This window comes from Cetorhinus maximus, chromosome 3 (assembly GCF_964194155.1).
Source record: "Cetorhinus maximus chromosome 3, sCetMax3.hap1.1, whole genome shotgun sequence".
NCBI lineage: Eukaryota > Metazoa > Chordata > Chondrichthyes > Lamniformes > Cetorhinidae > Cetorhinus > Cetorhinus maximus.
This window is the reverse complement of record NC_135881.1, coordinates 167,227,021-167,249,982: the sequence shown is the minus strand read 5'-3', so window position 1 is coordinate 167,249,982 and position 22,962 is coordinate 167,227,021. Positions and strand designations below refer to the sequence as shown.

Genomic DNA, 22,962 nt, shown 5'->3' with positions numbered 1-22,962 from the left:
TTCCCCTTGCAATGAAGGCCAATTTACCATATACCTTCCTAATTGCTTGCTGCACCTGCATGCTAGCTTTTAGTGACTCATGAACAAGAACACCCAGATCCGTTTGAACATCAACACTTCCCAACCTCTCACCATTTAAGAAATACTCTGCCTTTCTGTTTCTTCTACAAAAGTTGATAACTTTTATTACACTTATTCACATCATATTCCATCTACCATGTTCTTGGCCACTCACTTAGCCTGTCTAAATTCCCTTGAAGCCTCCTCACAATTTACATTCCCACCGAGTTGTGTGATCAGCAAATTTGGAAATATTACATTTGGTCTGCACATCCAAATCACTTATATTATGTGAACAGCTGTAGCCCCAGCACTGATCCTTGCAGTACCCCACTAGTAACAGCCTCCCATTCTGTGAATCACCTGTTTATTCCTAATCTGTTTTCTGCCCGTTAACCAATTCTCAATCCATACCAGCATATTACCCGCAATCCCATATGCTCTAACTTTGTTTACTAACCTCCTGTGTGGGACTTTATCCAAAGCCTTCTGAAAACCCAAGTGCACCATATCTACTAGTTCTCCTTTATCTATACTACAAGTAACATCCTCATAAAAACTCAAATAGGTTTGTCAAACATGATTTCCCTTTCATAAATCCATGATGACTCTGCCCAATCGTATCCTTATTTTCTAAGGCCGGGATTTCCCAGTCCTGCCAGCAGCGGGCATCACTGGGGGTGGGACGGGAAAAATTTGGAGAATGGCCACTTGCCTGCGATGATACCCGCCGCTGGCAGGACGGAAAACACTGCCTGAAGTGTCCCATTATCTATCACAACCTTTATAATATATTCTAATATTTTCCCTACTATTGACGTCAAACTAACAGGTCCGTAGTTTTGTTTTATCTCCCTCTCTTAAATAGTGGGGTTACATTACATACAAGAAACAAAAAGATACTGTGGGCAGAATTTTTGATCCCCTGCCATTGGTTTTGCAATCAGGGTGGGGCCTGTAAAATGACCCAGCTGGCCTTCCTGCTGTATCCTCCTGACCTGTCCGCAATTTTCCTGGGGAGTGTGGGGGGCGCGGTGGCTGAGGCCTGGGGTGAGCTGCCCTCCTTGACACAATTGTTGGCCATCTAAGGGCCACCTCCTGCCCAGTCTCAATTTTTGAAGCTGCCAGGAGGAATTCAGGAGTGGGGTGGAAGCCCAGCAGACCATCTTGAGTGGGGAGTTGTGCGGGGGCTGGGTGGTTGGCGTCTGGAGGTTACCATTGACCAGAAACTGAACTGGACCAGCCATATAAATACTGTGGGTACAAGAGCAGGTCAGAGGCTGGGAATTCTGCAGAGTAACTCACCTCCTGACTTCCCTAAACCTGTCCACCATCTACAATGCACAAGTCAGGAGTGTGATGTAATACTTCCCGCTTGTCTGGATGAGTGTAGCTCCAACAACAGAAAAGGAGCTTGACCCCATCCAGGACAAAGTGGCCCGCTTGATTGGTACCCCATCCACCGCCTTAAACATTCATTGCCTCCATCACCGACCACAGTGGCAGCAGTGTGTACCATCTACAAGATGCACTTGCAGCAACTCAACAAGGCTCTTTTGACAGCACCTTCCAAACCTGTTGCCTCTACCACCTAGAAGGATAAGGGCAGCAGATGCATGGGAACACTACCACCTGAGAGTTCCCCACAAAGCCACTCACCATCTTGATTTCTTCACTGTTGCTGTATCGAAATTGTGAATCCCCCTTCCTAACGGCACTGCGGCTGTACCTACACCACATGGACTGCAGCGGTTCAAAAAGGCAGCTCACCACCACCTTCTCAAGGCAATTAGGGATGGGCAATAAATGCTGGACTCTGGAACTTAGAATCTGAGGACTGCTTGTAGTCCCAGTCCTACGGAAGGAAATGCCAGTAAAATTTGGAAATGACTAGTACTGGTCCGAACTAGGGTTCCATTTTAAAGTTTACGAGATCAGCTCTTACCAGTACCAGTCATTTCCAAGTCTTACTGGTTTTCCCTTCTGGGCCAGTGGCCACTGTCACTGCTGGGACTCCACGGCTGCCGGCTAATCAGATTGGCCACTAGCTCTTTGAGGTGGAACTTCTGCCCGAATGAGGGGCGGAAGTTACACTTCCAGCCAATTAATACTCCACGGAGTGTTAAATGGCTCCAGGGCAGCTGTGAAACCCGCTGACTCTTCAGGTGACAGGGCAGGAACCCTGCCATCTGAAAAATCCTGCACTATGCATAGTTGTTAGAAGCACAAATTTTGCAGTCCAATTGTATGTGTTATTACCAGAATATAGTGCATTATGATATGTCTCATTTACTGTCACTTCATTCAAAAGAACTTGTATTTTTGGAGAAAAGTTAATATACAGTACGGTACTGCTTAATTTAAAAATGTACCTAAAGAAACATTAATGCCTTTTTTTCATTTAATAGCAACTTTTGTCATTTGAAGAATGGCCGGTCATTCGAGACAGCCTCCTGGATAAGATTTCTCAGCAAACCCATGTACTAGAAAGCCTGGCCGAGATCAGCACAGAGAAACCAGGAAATATTAACCCTGCATTAGAGAGTAAGTGACAGATTAAACCCATAACAGTCAGAACAGTTTGTTTTTGACAAAAGCTCTTCATCCATTATTCCCTCCAGGTTCGTTTAGAAAATGATCAATTCTTCAGTTCCGCCTAGAGCCAAATATCACTCTCCAGTGTTCCAAACTTTGCTCATTGGAGCCAATACCAGATTTTTGAGGCCCTGTTACATCACTCCTGTTGCCACCCCAATGCATAGCCCTGCCAGGGGGTGGCCCTGCACCCAGTGTGCACCCAGAACATGCAAGTTTCTTGAGCCAGGAAAATGGGGTCTGTCACACTTCAGATTTGCAGCACCTGTCAAACCCTCTGCGGGGTTCAGGGGAGGAAAATCACCCACCTCTACCCCAAAGATTAACCCGTCTTTCCTCATTACAGATACCAAGAGTTATATTGTGTGTTTCAAGCATTTTCTGCATTAATTTGGATTTCCATCATTCCATTTTCCTTTTCATCACATTAATATGTAAATAAGTGGAAAGTGTCATAGGCATACAACATGAATACTTAAATAAATAGATAGATAGTCTGACAAACACACATGACAGGAATATTTAAGTAAGGCATTAATGCCACAGGCATTACCTCAGTAACATTGAAATAGGGGATGATATGCCCTTAAAGAAACTGAAAAACACATTAAGAAAAAAAGACACCTTATGATCGTAAATTGCTGGCGTTAAAGTAGATGCAAGAAGGGGTGGCTGCCGACCAGTTTGATTTTATTGCAAATCTATTTTCTTATCACCCTGTGTAAAAAGTTCATGTTTTAAAAAAGTCTTGGTTAAATAAAAGGTGTTAGCAATCTTTGGTCAAGCACAGATCCTGATGGAGGCAGGTCAGAGGGTAGGGGCTACAACGAGTGAATTTGTAATACTTGTGTATCAATGAAATTCACCATTTTAAGAAAACAGAATGATTCATACATAAGCACAGCAATTTTCTTCAAAGTCATGCAGGCTTAGCAAAGAAGCTGCCACAGACACAATGGGCTGAATGTCCCCCTTCTGCTCTGTAAATTATGTGGTTCACAAACTGTTTTTGCTGGTTGCCTTTCAGTTATCAAAATTACTGGTTAGGGAAAGATTATTGTGTGGGAAAAGATATTAGATTGGAAAAATTTGATGAAAAACGCTAAAATTGTTCACTATTGACTCAAAGAGGTAAAAGCCCTCAAAAGCTTTGCATCATTTTTTTTGGTTAATATTCAGTGTGAATACTGAGCTGTGTTATTCAATCATCTATTTACAGTGGTTCCACAGCTACGGGGAAACCAAGCTTTGCTCTCCAGCTGGCTAGAGAGTTCCAGCTCAGGAAATACATTTTATGCTCCGGTGGACAGACTGATAAAACAAATGAGTCTCCGCTTTGGCAAAAGTGTGAATGAGAGGTGTCCAGGTCACTCCGAAGCAGGTAAAGGCAAAAACCATCAGCCGCTCCAGGTAGACTCTCCTTCCTATAAAGGACACCTTCAGGCTTAAGTGACGAAGCCAAAGTAATAAATGATTTCTGGCTCCTTAAAGCTGGAGATTGTCCTAAAATGATGCTAAAAATAGACTAGTGGCACACCCAAGTGGCTTATTGGGTAAATATACTGCATGATGTTGCTCCCATTCAGTCACATGCAGTCTTGAATTTATGGGCAGGATTTTTAGCTCGGCGGGTGGGCGCCTGCTCAACCTGACTGAGTGTGAAACGATCCGTGATGACATCAGCCAAGCGTGCCGATGTCAACACGCGTGATAGTTCAGTCGGTGGGCACACGCTGGAGCCGGCAGCAGCCCTAAGTTAAGTTCCCAGTGGGGAGATGGAATGGCAGTGTTGAAGGATAGGGGTATGGAGCTCATGAGTACTGAGTGTGGGTTGGTGAGGAGCACCCTGGCTCCAGAACAACTTTTAAAAACATCAACTTACTTTTTGTTACCGGACGCTGCTTAGTGACTGAAGAATAATTTGAATTCATGAGCTTTAAGCCTAATGATGTCATTGGGATATAATTTAGCAGAGGAGGCCTAAAAGAGGAATTAGGACCCTAATGCCTTTTTGGACATTTGAAACATCCCCTCTAGGGATGTTTGGAAAAATAGCCCCCTCTGATGTTGGCTTGAACATCTTTCAAACATATTTTGAGTGGGATGAATTTTTAAAAATGTTCATTTAGTCATTCATGGAATGTGGGTGTCTTGGCAAAGCCAGTTTTTGTTGCCCATCCCTAGTTGCCCTCGGGAATGGATGGTGAGCTGCTTTCTTGTGGTGCAGGTACACCCAGTGCTGTTAGGGAGGGAGTTCCAGGATTTTGACCCGGCAACACTGAAGGAACATTTTTCCAATTCAGGATGGTGCAGGATTTGGAGGGAAACCTGGAGGTGGTGTTCCTTTGTGTCTATTGTCTTTATCCTTCTAAGTGGTAGAAGTCGCAGGTTTGGAAAGTGCTGTTGAAGAAGCCTTGGCAAGTTGATGCAGTACATCTTCTAAGTGGCACAGGATATGCCAGTAGTGGAGTGAGTAAATATTTAAGGTGGTAAATGGGATGCTCATCAAGCAGGCTGATTTGCCCTTGATGGTGTTGAGTTCCTAGACTGTTAGGACAGCTCTTATCCAGGCTGGTGAAAAGTATTCCATCACACACTTGGTTTGTGTCTTGTATGTGGTGGAAAAGCTTTGGGGAGTTAGGAAATGAGCCCCTCCCTGCAGAATTCCCAGCCTCTGACCTATTCTATTTGTCACAGAATTTACGTGGCTGGTTCTAGTTAAGTATTTGGCCACAGCTGGAGTACTGTGTGCAGTTCTGGCCACCACATTATAGGAAGGATGTGATTGTACTGGAGGGGGTGCAGAGGAGATTCATCAGGATGTTGCCTGGGATGAAACATTTAAGTTATGAAGAGAGGTTGGATAGACTTGAGTTGTTTTCGTTGGAGCAAAGAAGACTGAGGGGCGATCTGATCGAAGTGTACAAGGTTATGAGGGGCATGACAGGGTGGATAGGGAGCAGCTGTTCACCTTAGTTGAAGGGTCAGTCACAAGGGGACATAAGTTCAAGGTGAGGGGTAGGAGGTTTAGGGGGGATGTGAGGAAAAACATTTTTACCCAGAGGGTGGTGACGGTCTGGAGTGCACTGCCCGGGAGGGTGGTGGAGGCAGGTTGCCTCACATCCTTTAAAAAGTACCTGGATGAGCACTTGGCACGTCGTAACATTCAAGGCTATGGGCCAAGTGCTGGTAAATGGGATGAGGTAGGTGGGTCAGGTGTTTCTCACGTGTCGGTGCAGACACAATGGGCCAAAGGGGCTCTTCTGCACTCTGTGATTCTGTGATTTGGTCAATGGCAATACCCCCGTCCACCTCCCTTCCCCCAATACCACCTCCCACCCTCAACCACCCCCCCAACCCCAGGATGTTGCTGGTGGGGGAATTGGCAATGGTGGTTAGAATCTCTCTGGGTGGGTTAGATTAAAATCATTCCCTGCATCTCTCTTGTTAGAGGTGTTCATTTTCTGACACTTGTATGGCACAAACGTTACTTGCCACATATTAGCCCAACTATGGCTGCTGTCCAGGTCTTGTTGCATGTAGGCGTGGACTGTTTCATTATCAGGGGAATCGAAAATTGAGCTGACCACTATATACAGTAATCGTCAGCAAATATCTCCACTTCTGCATTTGTGATAAACTTCTAATTCAGAATGAGAGCCATAACTGAATCAAATGGACAGCACCAGAGTCTAGGAAGGGAAAAGAAAAGCCTAATCATGTGTACACCTCTTCTGATTTTTTTATGCATTAATGCATTATTCTGATCCCCAGTCTTTCGAACCCTCGTGAATCAGATGCTCGATAAATCAGAGTTGTTCACTGCCCCTGATGCACAGGAAGTGATAACCATCTGCCAGTTTGCTAACTATCTGACTAGTCACAACATATCTGACTTTGGAGATCACCTGACACAGCTGGCAAATGAAGGTACAATATGATGGTTTTAGCTGCTTGTTTTACAATGTGCACACTCAAGAAACTGAAGTGGGCAGCTTCTTGTGTGCAATGCCAAGTTATTTTAACCCTGACTTCATCATACTTCAGACCTTTGCTGTTTCTGCTCTTTGTTTACAGGATTCTTCCAATATCATTAATGCTCCATTATTTTTCTTTCTATTTTGACTCATCCCTCTATTTTTCTGATGCCTTCAAATATTTGCATATCCAGCCCTTATCTGAGATAATTTTCTGTCTTTTGTGCAGCACATTAAAGGGTTGATTTTATGAATGTACAAAACTTTACCAGTTGGAAAGTCATGTAAGATGAGCTATGCTTTGTGCCTGAAATCACGACTTGTGCTCTTGTTGCATGAAGCTCTGCCCCAGGAATGCTAACTCATTAAATCTGCCCCATAGAGGCAATTTTAACCTAACCCATACAAGTCAGTTTCTTTTTTTATACCCAATACAGTGGAGAGTATAATTGGGTAGGGTATAAAATGATTATCTGACTTGGACTCCCTCCGTTCTCTCTGGGTGGGTTAGATTAAAATCATTCCCTGCATCTCTTTCCAGCTTTTTCAAGTCTGCTAGTACAACATCAAATCGATTATGGCTCTGTTTGGATGTTACATTGCCAATGCACAGTCTGAACCAACAAAGAAGGAAGAAAGAATTTGACTTCATTTGGCATCTTTCACAGTCAATTAATTATTTTTGAAGTGTGGTCACTGTGTGGTAACATGGCAACCAATTTGTACAAAGCAAGGTCCCACAAACAGCAGTGGGCTGAATGATCAGTTAATTTTGCTGGCATTGGACAGATAACCAGGAGAACTCACCTGTTATTCTTTGAAAGAGTGTAATGGTACCTTTTATGTCCAACTAAACAGGCAACACCTGAGAAGCACATCATGTAGACAGCAAGCAAAAATTGCTGCTATTGTTGTGTACATTTCTCACTAGACTCAGCAACATGGGCATGGTGTACATGTTTTTGCACAGATTACCACATGTCATTTGTGCTGTATTCTCCTGGGGAATCGATGTCAGGCTGCATAACACCACTAGAAGCATTGCTCTACAAATGAATTTCTCACTGAGTTTCACAAAGGCACCCTCCGTGTGATTTTTCTAATACCTATACACTCCTAGTCAACAATGCTACAGACCAAGAGCATGCTATCATAAAATTTTAAAAATGATAAAAGATAAAGATTAATTGTTAATGTAGTGGTAATTAAAGATGGCTCGAAAATAACAATTTCACTCTGAGTGAGAAAGTGGTAGTTTCAGCCCTAATCCGGAGATTTGAGCACAAAATCTTAGTTGACAACCACAGTGCAATTCTGAGTGAGTTCTGCACTGGCGGAGGTGCCTTCATTCAGATGAGCCTTTAAACTGAGGCCTAATCAGCCCTCTCAGGTGGGCATAAAAGACCCCACAGAACTATTTGAAAAAGAGCATAGTAGTCCTTCCCAGTGTCCTGCTCAACAATTATCCATGAACACCAACATTACTGACACAGATTAACTATCATTTATCGCATTGATGTTTGTCAAGTGTAAATTGGCTGAAAATTTTCCCACATTAGAGCAGTAATTAAACTTTTAAAAGTACTTAATTGGCTGTGAAACACTTTGTGACATCTTTCTTTGTTCCATATAGTTTTTTTAATCTACACTTTTGAGATGCAATGAAGGCCGATGATTAAAAACCATCTCTTTGTTTTTAAATGTAGTTGTGCTGCTGCAGACTATTCCGTCTTTGCAGCCGGAAAAGACGTTACAAACACTGGAAGAGCAGCCAATCCATAATCTTCAACCTTTAGAGGAGACCTTAAAGGCAATAGCTTTCCTTCTATTGGAAACTAACAGTGATCTAGTGCAGGCTGCAACTTCCTTCCTTGCTTCGGCTTCAACAAACAACAATTTCAGAGAAAAGGTATAAACTCTAATACAATATTGAGAGATATTTTAATTTTATAGCGTATAGTTCAATTCCTAATCACTACAATGTATAACAGTATATGAATTGTCTACATGCTGTTATATTTAATGCATAATCTATTAACTAGCACTAGTAAGTAAAGTGAGTGTTGGTCCGCTAGAGAGTGACAGTGGGGAGTTAATAGTAGATAATAAGGAAATGGCGGAAGAAGTGAACAAATATTTTTGCCTCTGTGTTCACTATAGGGAATACAAAAAAAATTTCAGTAATAGCAGCAAATCAGGAGATGAATGGGAGAAAGGAACTTGGTGAAATTGAAATCACTAGGGAAATGGTACTCAGCAAACTGATAGAGCTGCAGGCTGACAAGTCTCGGGTACTGATGGACTACATTCTAGGGTCTTAAAAGAGGTGGCTAATGAGGTAGTCAATGCGCTGGTGATAATTTTCCAAAATTTGCTAGATTCTGAAAAGGTTCCATGAAACTGGAAAGTAGCAAATATAACCTCTCTATTCAAGAAGGGAGGGAGGCAGAAAACAGGAAACTATAGGCCGGTTAGCTTGATGTCTGTCGTGGGGAAGGTGTTGGAATCGATCATTAAGGAGGTTAAAGCTGGACACTTAGAGAAACTCAAAGTAATTGGGAAGAGTCAGCATGGTTTTGTGAAAGGAAAATCATGTTTAACCAACTTACTGGAGTTTTTTGAAGGAGTTACATGCACAGTGCATAAAGGGGAGCCTGTAGACACACTGCACTTGGATTTCCAGAAGGCATTTGATAAGCTGCCACATCAAAGGTTATTGCGGGAAGTAAAAGCTCATGGTGTAGGGGATAACTCATTAGCCTAGATAGAGGATTGGCTGGCTGGCAGAAAGCAGAGAGCATGCATAAATGGGTCTTTTTCTGGTTGGCAGGATGTGACAAGTGGAGTCCCACAGGGGTCTGTACAGGGGTCTCAACTTTTTACGATTTACATCAGTTACTTAGATGAGGGGAGTGAAGACATGGTAGCTAAATTTACAGATGACACAAAGATAGGCAGGAAAGTATGTTGTGAAGAGGACTTGAGGAGGTTGCAGACAGATATAGATAGGTTGAGTGAGTGGGCAAAGATCTGGCAAATGGAGTTTAATGTGGGAAAATGTGAAGTTGTTCACTTTGGCAGGAAAAATTAAAAAAACAGTGTATTACTTAAATGGAGAATGGCTGCATAATTCTGAGGTGCAGAGGGATCTAGGTGTTCTAGTACATGAGTCACAAAAAGTTAGTATGCAGGTCCAGCAAATAATTAAGAAGACTAATGGGATGCTATCCCTTATTACGAGAGGAATTTAACATAAAAGTAAGGATGTTCTGCTTCAGTTATACAGGGCATTGCTGAGACTACACCTTGAATACTGTGTACAGTTTTGGTCTCCTTATTTAAGGAAGGATGTAAATGCATTGGAGGCAGTTCAGAGGAGGTTTATTAGATTGATACCTGGAATGAGTGGGTTGTATTATGAGGAAAGGTTGGACACATTGGGCTTGTTTCCACTGGAGTTTAGAAGAGCGAGGGGTGACTTGATTGAAGTATACAAGATCCTGAATGGCCTCAACAAGATGGATGTGGAAAGGATGTTTCCTCTTGTGGGCGAGTCCAGAACTAGGGGGCACTGTTTTAAAATTAGGGTTCGCCCTTTTAGGAAAGAGATGAGGAGAAATTTTTCTTCAAGGGTTGTATGACTTTGGAACTTTCTGCCTCAGAAGGTGGTGGAGGTGGGGTCATTGAATATTTTTAAGGCAGAGCTTGATAGATTCTTGTTAGGCAAGGGAATTAAAGGTTATCAGGGTTAGATGGGAATGTGGAATTCGAAATACAAGCAGATCAGCCATAATCTTAATCAGTGACGGAGCAGGCTCGAGGGGCCGAATGGTCTACTCCTGTTCCTATTTCTTATGTTTCTCATGTTTCAACATATCTGCGTGCAAGCGCAGGCTTGTTACTTGAATGCTGAAGTAGTTCTAATGAGTCAGAGGTAATATTGGATAACAATGCGTAAGCCTCTGCATTTACAGCAAATTAACTCAAATAGTCTTTAAGTTAACCTTAAGATGACATTGGATTCATAGTTGGCTTTTTCTTTTAACATTGTTGACAAATGTTCAGATCTCAGAATATCTGGTGTACTGTCCATAATTTTCTATCCTTTAAGTTTACTTTGGTAGGTGAAGCTTCCAGCTGAAAGTGCCCAGAAAACAGCCTCATTATTTTGTCACATATCATAGGATCATGGAATCAAACAGTACAGAAGGAGACTGTTTGGTCTATTGTGCCTGTACCAGCTCTTTGAAAGAGCCAAGTAATTAGTCCCTACATCCCTTTCTTCAAAGCCCTGCAAATGTTTTCCTTGTTTATGCCCATATTCAAATCCCTTTTGAAAGTTACTATTGAATCTACTTCTATCACCCTTTCAATTAATGCATTCCAGATCATAGCAACTCTTCACCTAAAAAAAATTACATTTTCCCTGTGGGTGTTTTTTGCCAATTATTTTAATTTTGTGTCCTCTGATTCTTGACCCTTGTTCTACTGAAAACGTTTTCTCCCTATTCATTCTATCAAAACCCCACATAAATTTGAACACCTCTTTTAAATTTTCATGTAAGCTTCTCCACTCTTGAGAATAATCCCAGTCTCTCTTGTCACTCCACATGAAACTAGTATCTTTCTGACTAAATGTTTTGGCAGCAATGGGCGACTCAATGAGTCATTCAGCCATTCAGAGACAACATCAGAAAAGTAGAAAAATGCAGAGTTCTTTTACATCCTACCAGACCTGATCTGAGTACTTAATGCTTTCATTAGAAATTGGGAACATGTTCCTTTTCTCTACATGAATATCCTCCAGCTTGTTGAATATCTGTGAGTTCACCAGAAATAGAACCGATTGGAAAGAAAGAATTTGCATTTATATAACAATTTACAGAGTAAACAGACATCTGAAAATGCTTCATAGCCAATGAACTAGTCTTGAAGTATAGTTATTGTTACGATATAGGAAATATAGAAGCACTAACAACAATGAGATAAATGATCAGATAATCTGTTTTCGTGAAGTTGATTGAGCGATAATAATTGGCTAGGACTCTAGAGAGAATTATTGCGCTCTTCCACAGATAGTGCCATTGGATTTTGTATGTTCACTTGAGTGTGTAGATGGGGTCTTACTTCAACATTGCATTAAATGATAGCACCTGAGACTGTCCAACACTCCCTTGGTACTGTATGGAGTGTCAGTTTACATTTTGCCCTCAGATTACAGGGATGGAACTTGAATCCACAACTGTCTGACTCAGAGGTGAGAGTACTGCCCACTGAGCCACAGCTGACACCTTGAACATAACAATGGGTAAACATTTTACAAAGCCGTTAGTTTATGGAACAAAAGACCATCTAGTGCTGTGAATGCTGATTTTATTAAAACATTAAAGGAGTTGATGGGTTCTTAGTTCAACAGGGGATAGATCACAGATTTGACAATAAGGCACTAGGGGCTGCATATTACGAGCAGGAAGCGAATTCGGTGGGAAAAGGCGGGAAGGAAGGGGGGGCACTTCAATCTGGGGGTGCCTTGTGCACCTCAGGGCACACAACCCCCTGATGTAATGTTCCCAACAACTTTATTCTTCCCTGCCTGCTTTCCAAAACCCAGACCCCCACTTTCTAGGCTCTCCGATCACACCCCACATTAAAAACCTGGGACTTACCTGTCTCTGGTTGCCATGATCTTCTTCATGCACCTCCTTGTAGTCCTAGCAGTGCCCACTACTGAGTTGTGGCACTGCTGGGACTGCTAAAGCTGCTGGCCAATTAGATTGGCTGGCAACTCATGAGCATGTGACTTCCTTTCCACTCAGGGGCGGAAGTCAGACCCTCAACCTGATTGGCCCCAGAGTGTTATTGCTGTGGGGCAGGAGTTGGTCTGTGTGGGTCTAACTTTTCTTCTGGGGGCTGGGGGAGAGCAGACCGCCCCCTGTAAAATCCAGCCCATTGTTTTCTCTTGATCTGATGTAAAATTGCATATGTACTTTCTTAAGAGAAAAACCACTAAGTGTATATTTGAAAGAATGCTTTTCTTTCTTTCACAGGCTTTGCTTTACTACACCAAGGCACTGACCCAACGCAATATAAAGATCCAAACGGCAGCTTGCACTGCACTGAAATGCATCAAAGTATGTACAACTTTTAAAAAATCCACAGTATAATAATAATAGGAGTTACAGCACATTTTGATAATTATAGCTATGCCAGATCTTCAGTTGGAGTTATTCATCTCTACTTCCTTGACCACTCCCTGCATCGTTATATATGTTGTTGCCTTGCATATGCTTATCCAATTCCCTTTTGAACGATGAGACTATTTCCACTGGAGGAGAGAAGACAAAGAGGAGATTTAATAGAGGTTTTTGGAAGAGTTTTGATAGCGTCATAGGAAAGGATAATTTTCATTGTCTGGCCACTGATGGTTGTTTTGAATCCAAAGTCTCCAGTACCCACTTTGGCTGCAGCTCGAGTGCAAAAATGGACTTTGATTTTTATGTGCTTATCAGTACGACATTAATAAATACAGACGATCGGAAGATTATAATGCTACTGTCATGTCTAGATTACCATCCTCATCCCAGGTAGAGCACAACAGGGAAGATATATTTTTCTTTTCACACGTAGGTGAGATGCCAGCCACAGCAGTTGCCATTGGTAGAACAAATCGTACAGATCCTGTCATGTTGGCTAGGGTATATGACTATATCACAAACAGGTGGCCAACACAGATACTAGATTTAGAAATCAAGCCATTTTTCATACGTAGGAATAAGTTGCCTATTGATAAAGGTTGTGTTATGTGGGGAGCCAGGGTTGTAATTCCTGAAAGGTACAGATCGCAGTTATGTGATCTTCATGATCAACACTTAGGGATAAGTATTATTTGAAGCATTGTTTGAAATTTAAACCAGGCAGCTTGACCCTGATTGGTCAAGGCATTGTCCTGAGGAATGAGTCAGCGAATGGCTGTCACTTATTTTGTTTATCTGAAACAGGCGCAATGTACATGTTCTTTCTGTCTGCAAAGAACAGAGCCCTTTGTATTAATACTTGTAGCTTCCAGTACACGCAAATGTGCCACATTTCAAGTTGGACTGACAATCTTAAATTGGTTGTCAGCATGATTCTTAGCTCAGAGGATTATTTAGCAAATGTTGTCCAATCATGGAATCACATCTAATGTTGGTCATTGTGTTTAGAATTTTACAAGCATGGGCTGGTTGAGTATGGTCTGTACCCTGCCCATTGTGAACAGCAGCTGGGACATGCTGTTTGATATGATCTGACAGTCTTTGGGACACATGGCCTACATACCTACATCACACTGGCATTGAAATTTATATACCACATGACTTATTTCAAATAATGTTTGACAGCTAACTGTCAGTCACCAACAGTGGTGCATTCTCCATGGCAACGCCATTTTCCAACCAATTAGCACTCTCTTCACATAGAGTATAAATTGTTGTTTTCCCCTTATATTGGTATTCTTGCGAGCGTCCTGATGGATGTAAGATGTAAAGCTTAGACATGTCTCTTTTTTCAGCAATACTCAAGTTCTGTATTACCAGCGACTACTTAGGGATGAGCTTGACAAAGAGTCTAGCAAGAAGCTGTCTTTGGTGGCCAGGGTTAGCTAAGGGCATAGAAGACAGTGAAACAATGTAGAGCTTACCAAGCAGTAGAAAAGAAGCCACCATCGGTATTTTTGCAACCGTGGAAATGTCCAGCTAGAGTGTGGCAGAGGCTGCACATAGATTTTTCTGAACTTGAAGGGCAATGTCTATTCAATGTGATAGACAGCCATTCAAAGTGGGCTGAGGGGTTTCCGATGAATTGAACAACTAACAAAAATCTAAATATTTTGTGTAGTTTGCTGCTCATGGATTTCCAGAGGACATTATGTCTGACAACAGACCTTAGTTTTCTTCAGAAGAGATTGTAAAATTCATTAGAATGAAAGGGGTAAAACACACTCTAGTTCCATCATATCATTCTGCTTCAAATGGAGCAGCAAAGTGCGTAGTGCAAATTGTTAAGTGTGCTTGTCGCTAGATACAAATTGGAAGAACATTAGTTGTCATTGAATCAAATTTTTTTGTTTATTCAGTATAACACACCTCACACCACCACTGGCAGAATGGCAGCTAAATTAGAATTGGCCTAGACCGAGTTTTTATTGCTGAAGCCACAGTCAGTAGAACAGAAATAATCCAGGCAGAAAGAGAGTCATGATAGGGGTAGAGTGAGAGAAAGAAGTCTGAGGTTGAACCACAAGGTTAAGGTGAAAGAACATTATTGTAAGTGATGTGGTTGAAGTGGTTACCAGGAAGACTTGTAAAAATATGTGGCCATCGCACATATTTGGTCAAGATGTTTGGTAGTGAAAAGGTTAGATTTGTACATGTAGATCATGTCTTACTTTCAGAGGTTCGTGAAGAAGAAGGAAGTTGGTACTAATGAACCTGATGAATTGGATAGTTGGGATATGAAGAGATTACCGGTAGTTGTTCCAGCAGAAGTGGTGCTTGAAACTAATTCCAGTCAGAGTCAGACAGACATATGAAGTGGAAAATTAAATAGAAGGTCAAGGGCAAAATCAGTTCCTGTTGGAGAAAACTTCACCTTACACTCAGGCCCAGATGGGTTGAAGTCCTTCCCTAAGTCCTGAAAGTTTGGGTCAAGAAAGGAGGTATCCTCTTAGAAATAGGAAACCAGTGGATAAGTTGGATTTATAAATAAATGAAAAACACAAAATCTAAATAAGTTGTATGAAATTTTGAACATTGTGTAACTTTTTCATCAAGGAGGGAGGTGTCTCATAGTACCCTCTTTGTGGCCGTTTGTGTGTGTATGTATATATATATATATAATATATAATATATAATACATACATATATGTATATAAAAATCAAACTGGAATAAACCAGTCTAGTAGACTATTAGAACTCCATGTGTGTACTCCAGTGTTTCTGCCCTGCAAAGATATCACAAGTGGGATCTATGGCATCTGAGGGCATAGCTACCAAATCTATGTTCCTTCATGGATCATTAAACTCTAATTGAATATTATGATGTTACATGCAGAATAATAAGTCCTTCAATGAAGAGTTGGTTATTTAACAATACTGATTTAACTAATTCCAAATATTCAATGTATTTCCCACAGGCTTGTGAAAGCATTGACATACTGGTGAGTCTGTGCCAATCTGATGGAGAACTTCTCCGGCAAGCCGCTGCTGAATCACTTCTTTCACTTGGTGAGTGCTCCACCATGTGGGTGAGCCACACAGTACATAGATCCATGCTCAGCATTTCATTAATTTTTGGTAACAGTTTGGGCTATATTTTTACAATCAATGCTCTGGCTCTCAGGTTTCTCGTGTTGTAGCAACAGCTGGAATGTTGGCCACAGAGATCAGTGCAGTGGATTAACAACCCAGTTGATTATTTGGTCATGGAAATTAATGGATGCAAGATCAGGCAGGCGGGCTAGGAGTCAAGTGTGGTAATGCCTGTTATTACATTTGGTGCTCTTATCATGCAGAGATCAGGATCCATGAGCATTAAACTGTAAAACCTACCCATTTCTTTTTGAAGACTATACTGCTTTTAATGCAAACCTCCTCACAATGACAAGAGGTGGACGGGGGTCATGCAGAAAGCGGCCGATGTTTTATTGTGATATGAATCCAACACAGAGGACCCCGATGCTTAACTATTCTATTGCCTTCTCCATGCAGACATAGAGTAGCACAAAAACTGCATTCAACTGAGGTAGTGTGTTCAACATTGCAAAATGTCCTTTTTTCTATTGGGCATTGAGAAATGGATTGCAGTGAGCTATTAACACTCAAATGACCAGGACTTCTTTCTCTCCACATTTTATTTATAACTTTGTTTTCACTGAGTGAAATTAAAACCAAATTAAGATTGTACCTTGGGGAATTGTGGAATTACTTCTATGGGCGGAATTTTCCTGTGCCCCCGGTGACAGGCTTAACGGTGGGCAGGGGTGGGGGAGGGGAAACAATGCAGCAGGAGCTCCACAAATCAGTTTCACACCAGCGTAAAATGATGGCAGGATTTTCTGCTTCCACTCCCGCCTGCCATGACAGGTCACAATTCCCACCAGAGACCAGCATGAAACCAATTTGCATCCCACTAATGGAATGCAGCTGAAGGCCCAACCAGAATCGCCACCAACCCCTTCCAGCCCCTGCCTGATTGTCTGTGTGGCCAGTGGGAAATCATGCCTGTCCATAACACGTCTGGACTAACGTGGCTTGTACATATCGGCACTTCTATCTTCCAGCTTCAGAGTGTTCCTGGGGGTCCATCTTTTCTCTTCAGGAGGTCCATCTTCTTCCTTCAATGGTGGGCCAGTTATGTCTGGGTGCCTTTTAAAATGACGCCCGGACATGATGGCGGGGCATGAGCCATCTAGCCCACCCCGCCGTGCGAAACATCACAAAGGCCCCCAATGCATATTTTTTGAGGCCAGGGTCGTGAATTCCCAGGGGTCCCTGCAGCAGAAAACACTCAGCCCCTACCCCTGACAGGGGACTTAGTCCCGGGAGGGAAAGTTCCACCTTACATTTTTGAGTTGGATCTATTCTGCCACAGTATGTACATTCATATATGCTAATAGGTGTAAGGTGAAACATGATGTATAGATCAGCAACATCTTCGTCATATCTTCCAGTGCAGCAGGATTCTTTTTTGGCTTCTTTTTTGCATCGTCCTTTCACTGTCCTTTCTCCCACACACAAATGAATGAAATAGATCCCTGAGACTGGTATATGAGAATGATTGCAGACAGGTTGCAAGCAGGGCTGGGACTTGTGGTTATAATTTATAGAGTCTTCAAGCTCTCACCCAGAACTACAGCAACTATACGAACATACAAATTTGGAGCAGGAGTAGGCCATTTGGCCCCCTCAAGCCTACTCCATTTGATAAGATCATGGCTGACCTGATTGTGACACCAGTTTCCTGTCTACCCGCTATATCTTTTGACTCCCTTATCAGTCAAGAATCTATCCAACGCAACCTTAAAAATATTCAGTGACCCTGCCTTCATTGCTCTCTGGGGAAGAAAATTACACATACTTATGACCCTTTGTGAAAAAAAATTCTCCTCATCTCCATCTTAAATGGGAGACCCCTTATTTTAAACTATGTCCCCTACTTCTAGTCTCTCCCGCAAGGAGAAACAATCCAATCAGCATCTACCCTGTCAAGTCCCTCAGAACCTTATATGTTTCAATAAGATTACCTCACATTCTTCAAAACTCCAAGGGATTCAAGCCCAACCTGTCCAACCTGAGAACGGTAGGATTATTCCTCTAGCAAAATGCAGTGAGTGGAAGATAGTCACATGGTCACAAATTATGTGCATAACATCGATCCCAGTTACATTCAGCAGTGCGATCTCCGGGTGTGATTAATGGGGGTAGTACCCAATAATCTCCATCCTAACTGGCACTTGTGGGGTCACTCTATTCAGCCTATTTCAAATTGTGGCTGCAGATTACTCCCTGTGACTGTCACCAGGGTGAGTAACCAGCAGGGGGATTCTTGCTGCTGAATAGGATACAACCATTAAAACAAGGATGGAATTCATCACAATTGAGGCACTGGATTGCAAACTAAGGACAGGTCTCTTTATTTGGAAGTTGGGCATTGTGCACTATGCAAGGGGAGCTTTAATTTGAACAAAGCTAAGTATCAATAGTCAATCAGATTTTTGGAGATGGTGGGTGCCTTCTTCCATCTGTGGGAGTAGAAAGCAGCACTGTTGCTGGTGCAGCAGCTGAATTTTCCACCAAGTGCTGACTGATTTTTACAACCTTGCAAGGTTTCTTAATTGCCTCTCCAGGTGACATCACTAGGGCACCATCAGGGTGCTCCATTGTATGTGAATGGATTGATGGGGGTGGGCATTTCTGGCTTAATGCCCCAGTGGGAGGAAGATGATTGGAGGCAGAGGTATTGTAAGATCAAATCTGACTATATATCTTCCCTGAAGAACAGCACTGCTTATTCAGCTCTAGGGTACTGTCATTAGTCACGTAGAACCCGGATCTGTTTTATTTGTGTTTCTTCAGTGTAATTTGTGTTATTTTTTAATTGTCGTATTTGAACAGAACTAGTAAAACCTTTATCAACACTGAAGAAAAACAGCCTTGGGGATTGTTTGACTGACATTCATATATTTAAATGTTCCTGAATTGACACCATGGTTTGTGGGCACAATTTAGAAATTGTGCAGAATCAGGTTAAGCCATGCTTGTACATCTCAGTTTCATTGCAGTAGAGGAGCAGAGGGCCATAGAGGTGCAAATACACAAATCTTTGTTTTCTCATCTTCTCCACCTATTTTCAGAGGGGATTAGGGGTTTTATAAATAGGGGCAAGGAGTGGAAAATCAAAGTGATAATGCTGAAAATATACAAATTATTGTTAGACTGCAGTTGGAATATTGGGATAGTAATTGAACCTCATTATGCCTGTTTTACGGATGTAAAATGGGCACGAGGGTCAATTTCGGAGACCTACGCCCCATGCTATACACCTGAAACATGTCCAACTCGATATTAGTTCGAGTCATATTTCAAGCATCCATGGAGACTGTCTAAAACAGGTATTAGGCTCTTCCGTATGTAAATAAGGAGCTTATTGCCTATTTTAGGCCATCTCTGGGAAGCGAGTTAGTGATAAACAGAACAGGAGCCAGACCTACTTGACTGAAGATTCCTCAGTGTCCACTGCAGCCTAGGAGTGACCACCATCAAAAGGTACGTATTTTAAAATAAAAAATTTCTGTGGTTCCAGGAGGAGCAGGACTGCTGCTTCCTATTCTTGACACTATGGTATTTCCAACCAACCTCGTACTCCCATTGATGCTCCAGTTTCCCTCTGGGTCTTACCTTTGAGAAGCTGCTGGTGAGTCAAGCAGCCGATATTCATCTTGAAATAAGTGAACTGCCTGTGGAGGTGCAACAGGCACCATGAGCTTGCCCAGATAATAGTGTTGAAGTCTGAGGCTAATTTTTGACTGGTTTCAAGTCACCGAGTTGCTCCAATGAACAGCACCCACTTCAGTCCTGAAAATGGGCCTAAAGGAATTTCCACCCTATTATGCATACTTCCCTGCTTTAGGAAGGATGTCAAAGCCATGGAGTGAGTAGAGAAACAATGGAAGGCTAGAGAGAGTATAGTGCTTTTCACAAAGATTTTCACAGGAAAGATTAAGCGGAGACCCGATAGAGGTGTTCAAAATTATAATTAAGTCCAGAAAAATCTATTGCCACTGGTCTGAGCAAAAATTTAAAATAATCACCAAGGGGAATGGTTAGGAAATTTTCTTTTATGCAGAGGGTTGTTAGTATGTGGGACACTCTAAAATAAAAAATAAGGGAATCAGAATCCATAACAACAGTTGAAAGGAAAGTGGATAAATATCCGAAAAGGAAAAAATTAAACAACATGGGGAAGGAACTGGGAATGGAACTAGCTGTGTAGCTCTTTCATAGAACTCAATGGCCAAATGGCCTTCTTCTAAAATTCAATGATACTATGATCCACCATAAACCCACCACATGTAAAGGGAGGTCGTTGTAATGTTTAATGTATTGAAAATATGTGCAAATCACAGTCACAACCCAATTACAAAGTCATATCCCACAATTCTGCCTTTCCTAGGAGAAGAAGGTTGCTTGGCTTATGAGCAGCTGGATAAGGTCCCTCAGGAACTGGTGCAACTTGCAGGAAGACGAGGAAATGCGGTCAGTACTGCCTTCTAAAAGGGAACTCTGTAACGCAACTCAGTATTACAGTCTGCCCACGTGAATGGAAGCTGCACAAATTCTGTGCTGAGGGTGAAAGATGTGGCATAGCGACAGATCGAAGAGAAGCAAGACTGCTCACCAGAACAATGCCTTTCACCAGGCAAAAGCTGCCTCCCCCAACAATACTCGAACCACAACGCGCATAATGACACCATCCAAAGAGGAAGCGAATGAATCAGTGAATCATTTCATTCAAATGTTTTACCAAAGTTATTCAAACTCCATTGGTATCACTTTATTTTGTGTTAATTTATTTAGAATTCATTGAAATGTTTAACTACTGAATTAACTATTTCTTATCATTCTTTTTGAGATCACACTGGCATTACTTTTTTTTAATTTGCACATTTTTGACTTGGGTTATCAGGGTACATAATGTATATATTGCATCTCCAGTTAATGTATTCTTATTAGCTTTCTGGTGTCCCATAGCCTTGATTTGGCCATATGGGTGAAACAAAAGCCAAATGGACTAGGGCCTATGTGAAAGGGAGAGTGCAGTGCAATTGGGATTGGTCCTTTGAAGTTTGCATCCATATCAGATGCTGTGTTTCAGCCACTAGGATTTAGAATCAAAAAAATTCCACAGAAGATGACAATCATCATGTGAATAATGCAGGACCTGGGATATTGTATGTGTAACATGCTTAAAATACCCTTCCTATAAGGCATGATCTGGCCTCTAAATATGTTGCACATGGAGCTCAACATATGTCGGAGACAACAGGTTTAGGAGTGTGAGACTGGGGAATTAATTTATAAAATATTATGAGGCAGAGTTTACCTGTGGAATGTCAGAATGGACATAAACTGAGGACGACAATGCCTACAAATGAATAGGTGCAGTTGTTAAAGGATTTTCCTGGCTCAGATACTCTATTGTATAATTAAATAATTTGATTCAAATTCCATTTCTTTGCCTTGTCTTTTGGAGGAAAATGCAGCAAATTCTTTGTTTACCTAAATGTCATTTTTAAAATAAAATTTCAAGTATGTATTTTGTCCTTATTACTACACCTTTCCATAATGAATATTGAACATTCATGTCAGATGCTGACCTGAGGTAAAAATGATGAACTTAACAAATTAACTTTGGTTCCTTTAGTGATTTATTGGAGGAAACACGCTGCTTTCTGTGGCACTGAGAAGGAAGGGGTAATCTCAAAGTCAGCCAAGCACTTGTGGCTCTATAGGAAGAGTCTCTTTTCAAAAATTGCTTCCAATTTACGTTTTGTTGCTTGCCATGATGTCGCTAAACAATCCTTTTCATCGGGATGTAACTTTGAAAAAGGTTCTTTCAACAGCCATTAGGCTCCTCACTGACACCTTCAAGGGACATAACACTTGTTGAAATGACGCCCATGTTTTAGCAATGGATCAGCACTGCAAGATTGGCATGATTTGTACCTATTTTACCTTCCAAAAAATGGGAACAGCACATTTCATTTTCTGTCATGCAAAGTTTAAATTTAGGGCGGAATTTTCCGAGCCCGCTGGTGGCGGACATGATAGGTGGCGTGCGCGGAACATATGGCGGGACCTGCTTCACGACAGTGTGAAGGCAGGTCGCGATCTTCCACTCAGCCCGCCAACAGCGGGCTGCGTTTCCCACCATTGGTCGGCGGAGAGCTAATTGTAATACGTTAGCATATAATTAAAAGGCCATCCCGCCAGGTTCTTGGAACCTCGCCGTATCATCAGCCCATGTCAGCAGGAAAGCACACCAACAGCATGCAGGCGACATGCACTTGGCGGCCTTCACTTTGGGGGAACTGAGGTGAGTGAGCAGCAGTGTTCACCACAGCTCACCCATTGTTTACAGGCCTCTGGGGGGTGGGGCCCCGCAGGTGACTGCTGAGGGGTGGGGGGTGTTTGGGGGCAAGTGCTGGCCAGCCTCGGAGGCGCCTGCTGAGGACGGGGGGGTCAATTGCTGCCCTGCCGCTGCATCCCACGCACAGGCAGTCGAGGTGGGGGTGGGAGGTCAGGGTAAGTGAGGGGAGTGGCCACACATTAGGGACACCTGTATAAACTGACCAGGCCTCAGCAACTGAGACAGATCAGGCGCCGCCACAGTGATATGATTGGAGTCAGGCTCCTAGCCTGCCCGCCCATACAAGCAACACATAGGCACCAAAGGGCCACCAAGCACTCCGTACCTTACCCCAGCCCTGGCCCCCCACCCCACCCCGGCACCGACTTCGAGTTCGCCATCACTTTATTGGAATGTGGAGCAGTTGGACTGCACACGTTGTACAATCTCCTCACCAACACTGGCCATGTAACAGTCACTGCTGGAGGTGCTCACAGCCCCTTGCAATCTCAGCATCCCGGTTTGGACCAGTTTCCCCATGTCACAGGTTGACAGGGCAGCCATGCAGCGCACTCATCTCTGGCCATCTGAGGGGTGACCAGCACTCTCCGGGAAGCATTACGTGGTGGTCACACAGATCCTGGTGACCTACAGAGACAGTAGA

General features: G+C 42.5%; 1 protein-coding gene across 3 annotated transcripts in view; it reads left to right on the top strand.

Moving 5' to 3' along the window:
* The window catches only part of ripor2 (RHO family interacting cell polarization regulator 2), a 95,707-nt gene extending 74,224 nt beyond the window's left edge, over nt 1–21,483 (top strand). For all 3 annotated transcript variants that reach the window (XM_078539229.1, XM_078539227.1, XM_078539228.1), the window contains 7 exons: nt 2,469–2,604; nt 3,875–4,036; nt 6,430–6,585; nt 8,339–8,541; nt 12,680–12,763; nt 15,805–15,895; nt 20,343–21,483. In XM_078539229.1, the coding sequence (XP_078395355.1) occupies nt 2,469–2,604; nt 3,875–4,036; nt 6,430–6,585; nt 8,339–8,541; nt 12,680–12,763; nt 15,805–15,895; nt 20,343–20,443 (933 nt within the window). In that variant the 3' untranslated portion in view covers nt 20,444–21,483. The remainder of the gene's footprint in view (nt 1–2,468; nt 2,605–3,874; nt 4,037–6,429; nt 6,586–8,338; nt 8,542–12,679; nt 12,764–15,804; nt 15,896–20,342) is intronic.
* The last annotated feature ends 1,479 nt before the right edge of the window (nt 21,484–22,962 follow it).